The sequence below is a fragment of the Schistocerca nitens genome, unplaced genomic scaffold (assembly GCF_023898315.1).
Source record: "Schistocerca nitens isolate TAMUIC-IGC-003100 unplaced genomic scaffold, iqSchNite1.1 HiC_scaffold_488, whole genome shotgun sequence".
NCBI lineage: Eukaryota > Metazoa > Arthropoda > Insecta > Orthoptera > Acrididae > Schistocerca > Schistocerca nitens.
This window is the reverse complement of record NW_026046021.1, coordinates 51,081-65,464: the sequence shown is the minus strand read 5'-3', so window position 1 is coordinate 65,464 and position 14,384 is coordinate 51,081. Positions and strand designations below refer to the sequence as shown.

Below are 14,384 nucleotides of genomic sequence, written 5' to 3'. Positions count from 1 at the left end.
TTGATTTGATGATAGCCGTTTCTGCAGTTTGACTGATGATTGATTGGACTGTTGTGCGCACGCACGTCATTCACGGTGCACGTGTGTTCGGTTGAGTACAGTAAGCGTGAGGCTAGACGACGACGGTCGTTGTTTGTTGTTATGGGCGTACACGCGTTTCGTTGGTCTGTGTCCCCCGGTGTGAAATGGCAGGTGTGTCGGTGATGTGATCCGATCCGGCGGCTCTGAGTAACTGTCAATATCGGCGCGGTACACCGGCGTCATGGCAACGTGTCGGTGTTCACACCAGTCGCACTGTGGCACCGTCGGCGCCGCGAACGGTGACGAAAGGCTGACCTTTGATCGGTCGAGTGTCGTGTCTGGGCAGAACGTGTGGAATGAGCAAAACTGTTGGGGACGGAAACAATGGTGGAGGAGGGGAACGGAAAGTAATAAAACAAACAAAATGGAGAAGCAATCACCGGAAAACGAAGCAGGGAAAAACGGAGAGGCGCTGTCTATAGCAACGGAACGTTCCCGTGCATTGCAGCCGCACTGAAAGGCGTTTACGGCGCGGCTGCAGGTGTCGGCCGTGGTGACGGCTGAATTGCATTGCCTTCCCGGATGAAACGTTCGCCGACATGGCTCGGAGGAGGAATCTATGAGAATGCGTTGCCCTTGCCTGCCGTTTCGTGTGCCCTCCTGTTGTGTACGCTGTTGTTGTCCGGTGTAGCGAAGGGTGTGTATGTAGGGGTGTGTGTGTGTTTAGTGGGGAATTGGAAGGTCGATAGCTGCCGTCACGGTCAAGATAACGCAGTCAAAGGTGTCGCGAAAAAGTGTGTTAGCCGTGGTTGGTTGGTTCGTGTGTTTTAAAGAGAATGGACGAGAGAGAGAAAGTAGGTGGAGAGTGCGTTGCGTGTTGCCTAACTGCGTCCGCGAATATGGCAGTAGTTGGTGGTGGGCGTGCCCTTGCATGTGGCCCGGAAGGCGTGTCCGTTTCGCGGTAGTGGCACCGCTGCTGGCATATTCGGGAGATGGGAGGGGCGCGAAAGGAGAAAGGAGACGCGGAGGCTTTTAAAGACGGGGAGGGCGCGTGTGGGTGGCTCGCGCTGCGCTCGGCGGTTGTGTTTGTGCAACAAATGTGTTGCCGGGAGGGGACCGTTGTTGTGGTGCGGTTGTAGCCTCAGACGCGGCCGGCAGTGAACGTGAGACGACGGATGCGGGCCGGGGCGGCGCATGTCGCCGGTGCCATGCCTTTTAAGAGCCGCGTGGTCGGGGGTGTGCGCACCGTGTGTCGTGTTGCGAGACAGCATCATTTGTGCTGCGTGGCGTGGCGTGGCGTGGGGGCGAGGAGAGCGAGCCGCGCGGTGTGCTTGTGCGCCGGAGAATGGCACACTGCGCCTGCCCGTTGAGGAGGCCGATGGCCGTGGTGTGGTGGAAATGGAGCGCGTCGGACGTGCACCAATGAGAAAGAGAAACAAAGCGGCGACAACGAACGAAAGGGGGAGGGAGGCCATTGTGTCACATGCGGCGGTGGGAGGAAAAAAAAAAAAACAAACAAACAAACAAACAAGAAACGAAGACGTAAGAAAGAGGAGAAACAACAAAGAGAATGAGTCGTGCGTTCGCGAGGGGGGGTGCGCGTGTAACTCCGGTACGCGCAGTGCCGGAGCCCAACGGCTGTGTCGTCGACGCCAGTGCTTGTCGGCCGAATGGGTGCGGGAATAGAGGCAGCGTCGGCACGGAGAAGCAAGCAAGAAGGAAGGACGCACGCGCGCTGCGGCGTTTGGCGCGGTTTGCGGCTGGCGCCTTTGGTGGCAACGGCCGGGACAAGCAGCGGTGTATGGTGGTGTGCGGGGCGGACAGGGGCGGCGGCGGTGGTGGACTGGGAGGAGGCGAGGCGGCGCCGACGGTGGCGTGTGGTACGGCGAAAACGGGACGGACGGACGGCGGATGTTGGAGAGGCGCCGCGCACGCAGACACATGGAAGGAAGGAAGGAACGAACGCAAGGGAACAAATGGAGGGGGCGAATGTGGAGATGCGGGCAGGCGGTGGTGTTTGTGGGCATGTGGTGGGGAGAAGGGCGGGGGCGGGAGGACAGAGGCGAGGCGACTGCGTGCTTGCTCGCTCGCTCGCGTGTCTTTTGTTTTTGTGTTTGTTTTTCCATCGTTTGGTCGCCTTGGAGCCTGTCGGTCCCGTCCGTGTGTGGCCACGCTTCGGGTGCGTGTATGTTTGTACGTTTCGTTTGTTCGTCTTCTGCAGCAGAGGCGGTGCGCGGCAGTGGGAACGCCTGCCTGGCGGCTGGGACGGCCAGCAAATGCGGTTGGATGGGCGGCCACAGCACCGCACCTGTGCCCAAGGAGGCGACGCTGGCGGCGGGGCCCCCTCGGATGCGGCCGGCTGGGGGCTGTGTGCGCTGCCGCTGCCGCTGCCGCCGCCGCCGCCGCCGCCGCCGCCGCCGCCGCCGCCGCCGCCGCCGCCGGTGCTGGTGCTGGTGCTGGTGCAGCAGCAACAACGACGAACAACGAGTAAGCAAGAAGAGGACGAAGCGGATGGCTGGTGGGTGAGTGCATTTATTTAGGCGGTCGACAAGGCAGTGCGTGATGTGGCGTTGTGACGGGGGTTTGCTCACGTGGCCTCGTTTGTGTTGATGCGCAGGAAGATGAGATGCGGGCAGACGCAGACGCGTACAGAGAGACGAGCCCGGTCTGCAGCAGGATGTGTGGCGCGGCGCGCCGAGTGCAGAGCAGCGCGCGCCGCCTGGGCCGGGCTGGGCCCGCCCGGCGGCGGGCCGCGCTGTTGTCGCGGACGTGAGCGCCCCCTGGCGGGTGGTCGGAGGCGGCGCGGTGGACGTGTGTCCGGTTGGCCAGTGCACATTGCGAGTGGCTGGCTGGCGGTCGGCGGCGAGACGGGAGAGGAGGTATGTGTCGCGGGCGCCTTTGCTGCGCTGCGTCGTTGCGTGCCTGGGCGTGCGCCTGTCGACTGTGTGTGACTGTGTTGGGCGTTGTGCCACGTACGTGTGTGCTCGGCCGAAGGCGTCGGAAGAAAAAGAGAGAGAGAGACGGGCGGGAAAGTGGGTCGGTGTGCGTGCGTCGCCCGTGATGCGATGATGTCGCGTCATGTCATGTCATGTCTTTGCGAAACGGCTGCCGAGAGGTGTGTGGTGGCGAGCGGGAATGTGCGTTTGGTGGTTGCCGGCCGGCCGGCAGTTGTTGGTGGTTCCTCCTGTGTGGTTGTTTGTGCTGCTTTGATGGCAACGTGGAAGGACGCCGGTTTTTCCGTGCCTTGCGTGTGGTTGTGTCGACGGTGACTGGTTGGGGGTGTGCGCCGATGCACGTGCCATGTTGTTATGTTTGGGTCGTGAGTGTGTTTTTGGCTGTGTTGTTGTGTACGGGAAGGGGGAGAGAGGAGGAGGCGGCGGCGGCGGCGGCGGCGGCGGGGGTGATAGTGCGTGCAGTAGTGCCGTTGCGACGGGCGTCGGGTGGAGCCGTGCGTAGTGGCGGAAAGGTGTAGGTTGCGGGAAGCGAGCCCGTCGCGTGTCGTCGTCGACGACGGGGTCGCGTGCGCTGTGAATCGAGAGTGGCGGGAAAGGGGCAGCGTGCCGCTGTGTCGTGGTCGTTAGCAGAGGCCTGTGTGCCTGTCCGTTTGTTTTCTGTCGGACGCTTGGTGCGAGGTGTTTGTTTTGTTTTGTTGCCGCCGCCGCGGTTGTTTTTGTTTGTCGGCTGTGCTGTGTCGGTGGGTCGGCGAGCTGTTTTGCGGTGCGTGAATGTGTTGGTGCAAAAGTGGCGGCGGCGTCATGGCTGCGACCGCGACGAGCCGCGGGCGCGCCATTGATGATGTTGAACACAGAGCGGCTGTGTGCAATGGGAGGCCTTGTGTACGGGTAGCGGTGTTGTCGTACGTGCATCCGGCCCGGTGCGGAAAGCGCCGTTGCGGTTGCGGGTTGCCTCTGGTCGCGACGTGTGGTGCTCGGCTTTGTGGGTTTTTTTGGTGCCCCTTTGGCCGGTGGGTGGTGTTTGTTGTTTTGTGTGTGTGTGTGTGTGTGTGTGTGTGGTCGGTCTCTTTGGCGCTCGGTATATATCTGCCTCCTGCTCGGTCTTGTTGTCGACGTCGTCTGTAGTTTTTTGCGGCTTGCCGACGACCGACCGACCGAACTACTACCTACCTGTGACAGCTACGTGTGGCGCCCGAAGGTGAACGTAACGTGACCTCGGCGCCCTTAGCCTAACCTAAGATGTCCGGCCGTAAGGTAGGTGCGGCCACCTGACGCCTCACGTCCGAACGCTTAACCTAACTTTGACGCCTAACCTAACTTTAACCCTTAACCTAACCCACGTCCACCTAACGTAACCTAACCTAACCCAAGCGACGCCAACCCTAACCTAAGGTGTTGTACACTGCGAATGTCGAAGGCATGTTATAGTCTTAGGTGGAGAGCACTACACGCAACAAGCGGCTACACGGGTAGCAGGGGTTGTGTGGCGTGGGCTGGGCGGTTTTGTTAGGTTAGATGGCCTTGGGCAAGTACAGAAAGGGGGCAACAGCAGCCTCAACGGGTGCGGGGACCAAGCAGCAATCGGTATCGTTTGTTAATTGTCAACTGTCGAAGCTGCGTTGGTACAGTACCGGAACCGCAAGCGCTGACAGAGAAAGCACCGAAGCTCTGCAATCGTGATAAGGTACAGAAAGCTGGCTGACGCCAGGGATAAATTCTGCCGAAATTGTCACAAAGGTACAGACGGTGTTTTAGAAAGGCTCGATTGCATGCAACCGGTGGTGGTGTGTTCGTCGCTGTTTGAGTAGTAGTTTTGATCCTGTAGTGAAGTAGAGGTGGATGGTTCCTGTGAAATATTGTGGGTGGAGGTTACACCCAACAACCGAGCTAGGTTTAATAATAATTGGCTCCTTTGACCGACCTCCCGACGCAGCAGCATTAGTGGCAGAACAACGGAGAGACGGATTTTGGAAACACATTTCACATACATTTTCCTCAGCATGTTAGGGTCTTAGGTGGAGATTTCAATTTACCCGATATAGACTGGGACACTCAGATGATGTTCAGGACGGGTGGTAGGGGGACAGAGAGCATCGAGTGACATTATACTGAGTGCACTGTCCGAAAATCACCTCGAGCAAAATGAACAGAGAACCGACTCGTGGAGATAACATCGTGGACCTACGGATGACAAACAGACCCGAACGTGTTTCGACTCTGTATGTGCAGAACAGGGACGCAGTGATCATAAGGCCGTTGCAGGGAGGACGGTGTATCTATCTGTTTTGGCTAGCAAGAGTAATAGAAGGCAGATTTGCAGACGACCCGACAGATGAAAAGGCAAATGCCTGTTCCGACACTGACAATGTTGAGTGTTCATGGAGAAAGTGCAAGGCAATGGTAAAAATGCGTTTTTAGACAGGTACGTGCCGAGTGTCGAACTGTGAGGGATGGGAAAAAAAACCCACCGTGGTATACTACAACAACAACGTTAGGAAACTGTTGCGAAAGCAAAGAGAGCTTCACCCAAAGTTTAAACGCAGCCAAAACCTCCGAGACAAACAGAAGCTAAACGATGTCCAAAGTGTGAGCGTAAGGAGGGCTATGCGTGAAGCGTTCAGTGAATTCGAAAGTAGAACAAACCCTATGTACCGACGTTGACAGAAAATGCTAGGACGTTCCGGTCTTGCGTTGAATCAGTAAGTGGCTCGAAACAGCATATCCAGACACTCCGGCATGGTGATGGCATTGAAACAGAGGATGACACGCGTAAAGCTGTGAAATACCTAAACACCTGTTTCCAAAGCTGTTTCACAGAGGACGGACCGCACTGCAGTTCCGTCTCTAAATGCTCGCACGAACGAGAAACCGGCTGACATCGAAATAAGTGTCCAAGGAGGAATGGGAAAGTCCGCCGGACCCGACGGGATTACCAATTCGCGATTCCTACACAGGGTACGCGAAACAACCTGCCCCCCTTCTAACAGCCGTGTACCGCAAGTCTCTGGAGAGGAAGGGAGGGTTCCAAATGATTGGAAAAGAGCACAGGTAGTCCCAGTCGTCGAGCAGATGCGCAAAAACCATAGACCCATATCTCTGACGTCGATGTGTTGTAGAACATGTTGTTTGCTCGAGTATCATGTCGTTTGTGGAAACTCCAGAGTCTACTATGTAGGAATCCATGTTGGATTCCGGAAACAGCGATCGTGTGTGAGACCCCCAGCTCGCTTTATTTGCGCATGAGACCCAGAAAATATGAGATACAGGCTCCCAGGTGGATGCCATTGTCGTTGACGTCCGGAAGGCGTTCGATACAGCTCCGCACCGTCGCCTGATAAACGACGTAAGAGTCTACAGAATATCAGACCAACTGTGTGGCTGGATTGACGAGATGTTAGCAGACGGAACACAGCATGTTGTTATCAATGGAGAGACAGACGTCTACAGACGTTAAAGTAACCCCTGGCGTGCCACGGGGGAGTGTTATGGGACCATTGCTTTTCACAATTCATATCATATAAATGAGCTAGTAGATAGTGCCGGACGTTCCATGCGTCGTTTCGCGGATGATGTGCTGTATGTAGTATACAGAGAGGTTGCAGGACGATCGGCAGCGGATAGGCACCCGGTGCAGGGAGTGGCAACTGTCCCCTTAACATAGACAAATGTGATGTATTGCGAATATACAGAAAGAAGGATCGTTTATTGTATGATTGATTATATGATAGCGGGACAAACACTGGTAGCTGTGACGTCTGTAAAATATGTATCTGGGAGTATGCGTGCGGAATGATTTGGAAGTGGAATGATGATCAGATAAAAGTAATTGTTGGTAAGGCGGGTACCAGGTTGAGATGCACTGGGAGAATGCTTAGCAAAAATGTAGTCCATCAACAAAGGAGGTGGCTTACAAAAACACGCGTTCGACCGACCCATACGTGAGTGTTGCCCACCAGTGTGGGATGCGTAGCAGGTCGGGTTGACGGAGGAGATAGAGAAAGGTCCAACGTTTCGTCACAGGGTTATGTGGTAACCGTGATAGTTAAGTGGCAGACTCTGCAAGGGAGGCGCTCTCTGCATCGCGGTGTAGCTTGCTCGCCAGGTTTTCGAGAGGGTGCGTTTCCGGATGAGGTATCGAATATATTGCTTCCCCGTACGTATATACCTCCCGAGGAGATCCCGAATGTAGTAAAAGTAGAGAGATTCGAGCGCGCACGGAGGCTTTCAGACAGTCGTTGTTCCCGCGAACCATACGCGACTGGAACGGCAAAGGGAGGCAATGACGACAGTGGCACGTAACGTAAAAAGTGCCCTCCGCCACACACCGTTGGGTGGCTTGCGGCGTATAAATGTAGGAGGTCGGCTGTCGTGTGTGCTTGGAGGCAGATTCGGTGTGTCTGTAGTTGCGGACGGCGGTCAGCCCCCCTCGCGTAAGCGGCGAGGGGCGGCGGCGCTCGGTTGGCCGGTGCCGATGTTGCGCAGGCGGCGCCCGTTTTGTTTGCGGCGGGCAATTTTGTGAGAAAGGGGCGCGAATGTTGGCGGGCGAGGTGGCCCGACGGCTGCGGGCCGATCGGGAAACGGTGGGAGGGCGATGGGGCGGCGGAGGTGCGTTTGCACGGCCGGCATCGCCGCACGCCTCCGCTTGTGTGGCTGTGGCGGCGGCCGCGCTGGCCGGGCTGGCGCGGCGACGGTGTGGCACTTTTGCCGAAGGTTTGGCCATTGTGGCGGGTCGTCGGCTGGGGCTGTGGGGGCGGCATGTGGGCGGGGGCGGCGATTCTCGGCGGGCCGAGCCAGGCTGTAGCGCGCGGTAGCTGCAGTTTGGCCGTGGTTTGCGGCGCTGCCGTGGCGACTGGTTGGCGACTGTGGTGTGGCCGTGTGTAGCCCCATCCTCGGTGGTTTGAACGGCGCGGGTGGTTGCGGCGCAGGTTTGGGGCTGGTCCGCACAGGCTGTCGGACGTTGGGCGGTAGCAAGCGCGGGAGGCGCGGCGCGGCGGCGCGCAGAGTGGCGGCCGCTCTCTCGGCCGTCCGCGCCCGCCCGCGACACTGGCTGGGCCTGGCGGCGCGGCGGCTATTCTCTGCCGCCGTGCTTGCCGCCTGCCGCTCTCGCTCTCGCTCTCGTGTGTGTACGCGCGTCGTCGAAATAATGGCAGATCAGGCGGCTACGAACGAGACTGCTGCGGCACCCGCCGCCACCGGCACGACGAAGAAGGCCAAGTCTGCGGCGTCTGCGAAGAAGCCGCGCGCCAAGCCTGCGCACCCGCGCACCTCTGAGATGGTGACGGCCGCCATCAAGAGTCTGAAGGAGCGCGGCGGCTCGTCGCTGCAGGCGATCAAGAAGTACATTGCCGCGCACTACAAGCTGGACGCGGAGAAGCTGGCGCCCTTTATCAAGAAGTACCTCAAGTCGGCCGTCGTGGCTGGCGAGCTGGTGCAGACGAAGGGGAAGGGCGCGTCCGGCTCTTTCAAGCTTGCCGGCGCCGGCGGCGGGGCGGCCGAGGGCGGCAAGGCCCGTGCCGGCGGTGCGAAGAAGAAGCGCGCCGCTCCGGCCAGCAAGGAGAAGAAGGGCGCCCGTGCGGCCGGCGCAAAGAAGGCTGGTGGCGTGAAGGCGGCGACCGGTCGGAAGGCGGGCGCCGCCAAGAAGGCGTCTGCGGCGTCGGCGGCTCCCGCGGGTGCGAAGAAGGCGGCTGCGGCCAAGCCGGCCAAGGCCAAGTCGCCGTCGAAGGCGAAGAAGGCCGCGAAGGTTCCGACGAAGAAGCCGAAGGCGCCGCGCCCGAAGAAGGCGACGACGCCGTCTAAGGCGAAGGCTTCGCCCAAGAAGAAGAAGTGAAGTTAAAGTAAAGAAAGGAAAGGGGAAGGAAGGGAAGGGCTGGCGCTTGACCCCGTCGTCCCCCACCCCCCTCCCCCGCGTCGTCTAGTGGCGCGCGATGGCACGGCTGCGCGCGGCCCAAAACGGCCCTTCTCAGGGCCATCAGAGGACGTCGGGAAGGCGTTGATTGTCGTGCTTGGCGCGTTGTGTTGTCTTGTTTGGGTGGCCGTGCGTGCATGCGCCGGGGTGTGTGTGTGTGTGTGTGTGTGTGTGTGTGGTTGGTTGGTGTTTGTGTGGCGTTTCTGTATGACCCTTGTGGGTACTGTGTGCGTGCCGTGGTGGTTGGATTGTGGGGCCGGTGGCGGTAGGCGGCGGCGCGCGGTAGCGGAGCGGTTGTGGCCGTTTTGTTTTGTGTTTTGTATTTTGTGCGGCGGCCGACGGTTGGTTTCTCATGTTTCTGGAGACTCTGTTTGTTTGCTTGCTTTGCGGATGGCGCGTCTTGTTTGTTATGTGTGTGTCCTCTCTGTGTGAAAGGGGGACGGGGACGTTGAGACGTGGAAGTGGCCGGCGGGAATTGGGAAGGCGCGGTGGCGCCTCGGAGACGGCGGCGGCCAGCCACCCGTGGTGACGTCGTCCGGCTGTTTGTTTGTGTGTATTTGAAGGGGTGGGGTGGGATGACGTCGATTGTGATTGTTGGCGAGAGCGGCTGTGTACGGGAGGGAGGGTGGGGAATTGTGGTGGTTGTTTTAACGGGGCTAGAGAGAGAGGCTGGGCGGCAAGACCGACAAAAGTTTTGCTCGCGACGGAGAGATGTTAGTGGCCCTGAAAAGGGCCGTTTTTTTTGTGTTGCGCGCGTGCGGTGCCGTGCCGCGGCTAAGCGGTTTAGGCGCGCTCGCCGCGGATGCGGCGCGCGAGCTGGATGTCCTTGGGCATGATGGTGACGCGCTTGGCGTGGATTGCGCACAGGTTGGTGTCTTCGAAGAGGCCGACGAGGTAGGCCTCGCTGGCCTCCTGCAGGGCCATGACTGCGGAGCTCTGGAAGCGCAGGTCGGTCTTGAAGTCCTGGGCGATCTCGCGCACTAGGCGCTGGAACGGCAGCTTGCGGATGAGCAGCTCTGTGCTCTTCTGGTAGCGCCTGATTTCTCGCAGGGCGACGGTGCCCGGCCTGTAGCGGTGGGGCTTCTTGACGCCGCCGGTGGCGGGCGCGCTCTTCCTCGCCGCCTTGGTGGCGAGCTGTTTGCGCGGCGCCTTTCCGCCGGTGGACTTGCGGGCCGTTTGCTTTGTGCGGGCCATAGCGGTTAGCGGTGCGTGCGGTAGCGAAGCGTCCGGTGCTGCCTTGACAACGGGCCCGCGCGGGCCCGTGCTGCGCTTATATGCCCTCGGTGCGCGTGGTGGGGGGAGGGCGGGCCAGAGTCTATATAGGGGGGCGGCGCGCGCTCACGGCGCACCGTAGCCGACTCGCTAGCGCCGGGTGAGGAGCTGCCGCTTGTGCTTTTTTTGTTGCTTGAGGAGGAGGAAGAATGACAGGCCGCGGCAAGGGAGGAAAGGGGCTGGGCAAGGGTGGCGCCAAGCGGCACCGCAAGGTGTTGCGCGACAACATCCAGGGCATCACGAAGCCCGCCATCCGCCGCCTGGCTCGCAGGGGCGGCGTGAAGCGCATCTCTGGTCTGATCTACGAGGAGACCCGCGGAGTGCTGAAGGTGTTCCTGGAGAACGTGATCCGCGACGCGGTGACGTACACTGAGCACGCCAAGCGCAAGACTGTGACGGCCATGGACGTGGTGTACGCCCTGAAGAGGCAGGGGCGCACCCTGTACGGTTTCGGCGGTTAGGCAGGCAGCCGGTGTGCTGTGCTGTGGCCTTCCCGCGGCCGTGCCGTTGCCCGTGCTTGGTGGGAGAGACGAAAAACGGCCCTTTTCAGGGCCACCACACTGTTCGGAAATTGAAAAGTGCGAAAGGGTCTGTGTTGCCTGCCTGCCTCTGTGTGTGTGTGTTTGTTGTTGTTGTTGTTGTTGTTGTGCGCCTCTGTTGCTTTGCGTGCGTGCGTTCCGTTTGGAGTTTCGACGTGACGTGTGTGATGATGGATGCGGGAGGGCGCGGCTGAGTCCGGTGTGTGCGTGGTTTGTTTGTGGCGCGGGCCGGATCATCGATCGGATCAGCTGTTTGGTTTGGTTTGGTTTGTCCTGTGCCTGTGTGTTTGGAGAGCGCGCGCGGCGGCCCGCGTGTCGTCCGTCGTCGGGCCGTTACGCGCTCTTTTAATTATGAACATATTAACAATGATCACATCACATTATTGGTGTATTGATGTCGTTGTCGTTGTTTGGAACGCGACTGTGCGTGCGTGGAGGGGTGCAGAAAAAATGTGTGTGTGTTCGGCCACACGGGCTGTGGACAAGATGGCGGACGTGCGCCGGCGCTGTGGACGTTGTTGTAAAGTGCGGCGAGGACGACGGAAACTTTGCTTTGGACGTAGGTTTGTGTGGTGGCCCTGAAAAGGGCCGATTGTTGTGAGGCGAGCCGGCAAGGCAAAGGCGCGTTTGCGTTTGCGTGCAGGGAGCACGCAAGCGCAGCGCCGCGGTCCCTGTTTAGGCCTTCTTCTCGGTCTTCTTTGGCAGCAGGACGGCCTGGATGTTGGGCAGGACACCACCCTGTGCGATGGTGACGCCCGACAAGAGCTTGTTGAGCTCCTCGTCGTTGCGGATGGCGAGCTGCAGGTGGCGCGGGATGATGCGCGTCTTCTTGTTGTCGCGGGCCGCGTTTCCGGCCAGCTCGAGCACCTCAGCCGCGAGGTACTCCATGACGGCGGCGAGGTAGACGGGCGCCCCGGCGCCGACGCGCTCGGCGTAGTTTCCCTTGCGCAGGAGGCGGTGGATTCTGCCGACCGGGAACTGGAGCCCAGCCCTGCTTGAGCGGGACTTTGACTTGCCCTTGACTTTGCCTCCCTTTCCGCGTCCGGACATGGCGTTTGGCTAGTGGCGTAAGCGCTAAACACGTAACCGTAACGGTGCGAGCCGCAGCGAGTCGAGCAGCGGAGTGCGTGCGTGTGCCGGCGGCGGCGGGGTGGGGGTCCCTTTATGGGCTCGGGTGCGGCGGCCGGTTGCGCGCGCGCCCCATTGGTCGGCGGCCGCAACAGGGCGAGCTGGTAAAGGTGCGGTGTTGCGGTAGCGGCGGGTGCCACTGTGTGGGGAGACGCTGACTAGAGCGGAGCGCTTGCTGCCTGTTGTTGTACGTTCGAGATGCCGCCCAAGACTAGCGGGAAGGCCGCCAAGAAGGCCGGCAAGGCGCAGAAGAACATTTCGAAGGGCGACAAGAAGAAGAAGCGCAAGAGGAAGGAGAGCTATGCCATCTACATCTACAAGGTGCTGAAGCAGGTGCACCCCGACACGGGCATCTCGTCGAAGGCGATGAGCATCATGAACAGCTTCGTGAACGACATTTTCGAGCGCATTGCGGCCGAGGCGTCTCGCCTGGCGCACTACAACAAGCGCTCGACCATCACGTCCCGCGAGATCCAGACGGCTGTGCGGCTCTTGCTGCCTGGCGAGCTGGCCAAGCACGCCGTGAGCGAGGGCACGAAGGCGGTGACCAAGTACACGAGCTCCAAGTAAGGAGGAGGTTGTTACTTCGGCTCTTGGAAGGAAGGAAGGAAGGAAGGAAGGAAGGAAGCTCCCTCCGTTGCGAGAGCGGCAAAACGGCCCTTTTCAGGGCCACCAAATTGCCTTTGCGGGAAGAGCGGAATTGTTTGTGTGTGTGTGAGTGAGTGAGTGAGTGAGTGAGTGAGAGGGGCGGCATAGCTACCCGGTTTGGTTGGTTGCGAGGCAGCTGGTGGTGCTGCTGTGCCGTGGTGGTGTGGTCTCGAATGTGGTTGTGGTTGTGGTTACTGGGGTACGGCCGCGAGGGTTTGGTTGCCGCCGGTGTGACGTGGAATGCGTGCACGAGTCTTGGCGTGGTTGTTTGTCGACACACAGATAGATCGATAGGAGGTGTTGGTGCTGTCTGTGGCGCTGATTCATGTCTTTGTCTCCGTCTGCCCGGTTAGTCACGTGACTGCAATTGAAAGTCCTCGCGATTGATTGATTGTTGGATGTCACCGTTACGGCCGTCTGTTGTCACATCATACATGATGGCGAGGGTGAAATGTTGTGTTGCCGTCGACTATTCCCTTTGCTGTACGGCGCGTTGGTGTGTGTGTGTTGGTGACGTTTTAAATGGACGTGTCGTACTATCATCCATTACGAAGTCGCCAAGAAATGTACGGGCGGGTGGGGTAGGCGACACGCACGGTGGTGTACCTATTTGGCCCTTGATTTGATGATAGCCGTTTCTGCAGTTTGACTGATGATTGATTGGACTGTTGTGCGCACGCACGTCATTCACGGTGCACGTGTGTTCGGTTGAGTACAGTAAGCGTGAGGCTAGACGACGACGGTCGTTGTTTGTTGTTATGGGCGTACACGCGTTTCGTTGGTCTGTGTCCCCCGGTGTGAAATGGCAGGTGTGTCGGTGATGTGATCCGATCCGGCGGCTCTGAGTAACTGTCAATATCGGCGCGGTACACCGGCGTCATGGCAACGTGTCGGTGTTCACACCAGTCGCACTGTGGCACCGTCGGCGCCGCGAACGGTGACGAAAGGCTGACCTTTGATCGGTCGAGTGTCGTGTCTGGGCAGAACGTGTGGAATGAGCAAAACTGTTGGGGACGGAAACAATGGTGGAGGAGGGGAACGGAAAGTAATAAAACAAACAAAATGGAGAAGCAATCACCGGAAAACGAAGCAGGGAAAAACGGAGAGGCGCTGTCTATAGCAACGGAACGTTCCCGTGCATTGCAGCCGCACTGAAAGGCGTTTACGGCGCGGCTGCAGGTGTCGGCCGTGGTGACGGCTGAATTGCATTGCCTTCCCGGATGAAACGTTCGCCGACATGGCTCGGAGGAGGAATCTATGAGAATGCGTTGCCCTTGCCTGCCGTTTCGTGTGCCCTCCTGTTGTGTACGCTGTTGTTGTCCGGTGTAGCGAAGGGTGTGTATGTAGGGGTGTGTGTGTGTTTAGTGGGGAATTGGAAGGTCGATAGCTGCCGTCACGGTCAAGATAACGCAGTCAAAGGTGTCGCGAAAAAGTGTGTTAGCCGTGGTTGGTTGGTTCGTGTGTTTTAAAGAGAATGGACGAGAGAGAGAAAGTAGGTGGAGAGTGCGTTGCGTGTTGCCTAACTGCGTCCGCGAATATGGCAGTAGTTGGTGGTGGGCGTGCCCTTGCATGTGGCCCGGAAGGCGTGTCCGTTTCGCGGTAGTGGCACCGCTGCTGGCATATTCGGGAGATGGGAGGGGCGCGAAAGGAGAAAGGAGACGCGGAGGCTTTTAAAGACGGGGAGGGCGCGTGTGGGTGGCTCGCGCTGCGCTCGGCGGTTGTGTTTGTGCAACAAATGTGTTGCCGGGAGGGGACCGTTGTTGTGGTGCGGTTGTAGCCTCAGACGCGGCCGGCAGTGAACGTGAGACGACGGATGCGGGCCGGGGCGGCGCATGTCGCCGGTGCCATGCCTTTTAAGAGCCGCGTGGTCGGGGGTGTGCGCACCGTGTGTCGTGTTGCGAGACAGCATCATTTGTG

The 14,384-nt window shown here is 59.3% G+C and overlaps 1 protein-coding gene across 1 annotated transcript; it reads right to left on the bottom strand.

Annotated features, from left to right (window-relative positions):
- Positions 1-3,107: 3,107 nt before the first annotated feature.
- On the bottom strand, positions 3,108-3,887 carry LOC126232412 (uncharacterized). Its single transcript, XM_049942674.1, has one exon. The coding sequence runs from the start codon at positions 3,885-3,887 to the stop codon at positions 3,108-3,110; it is 780 nt and encodes a 259-aa protein (XP_049798631.1).
- Positions 3,888-14,384: the final 10,497 nt, after the last annotated feature.

What these genes read in the sequence shown, in the direction of transcription:
- LOC126232412 (XM_049942674.1), bottom strand. Translation starts at nt 3,887, where the DNA reads ATGCACGTACGACAACACCGCTACCCGTACACAAGGCCTCCCATTGCA.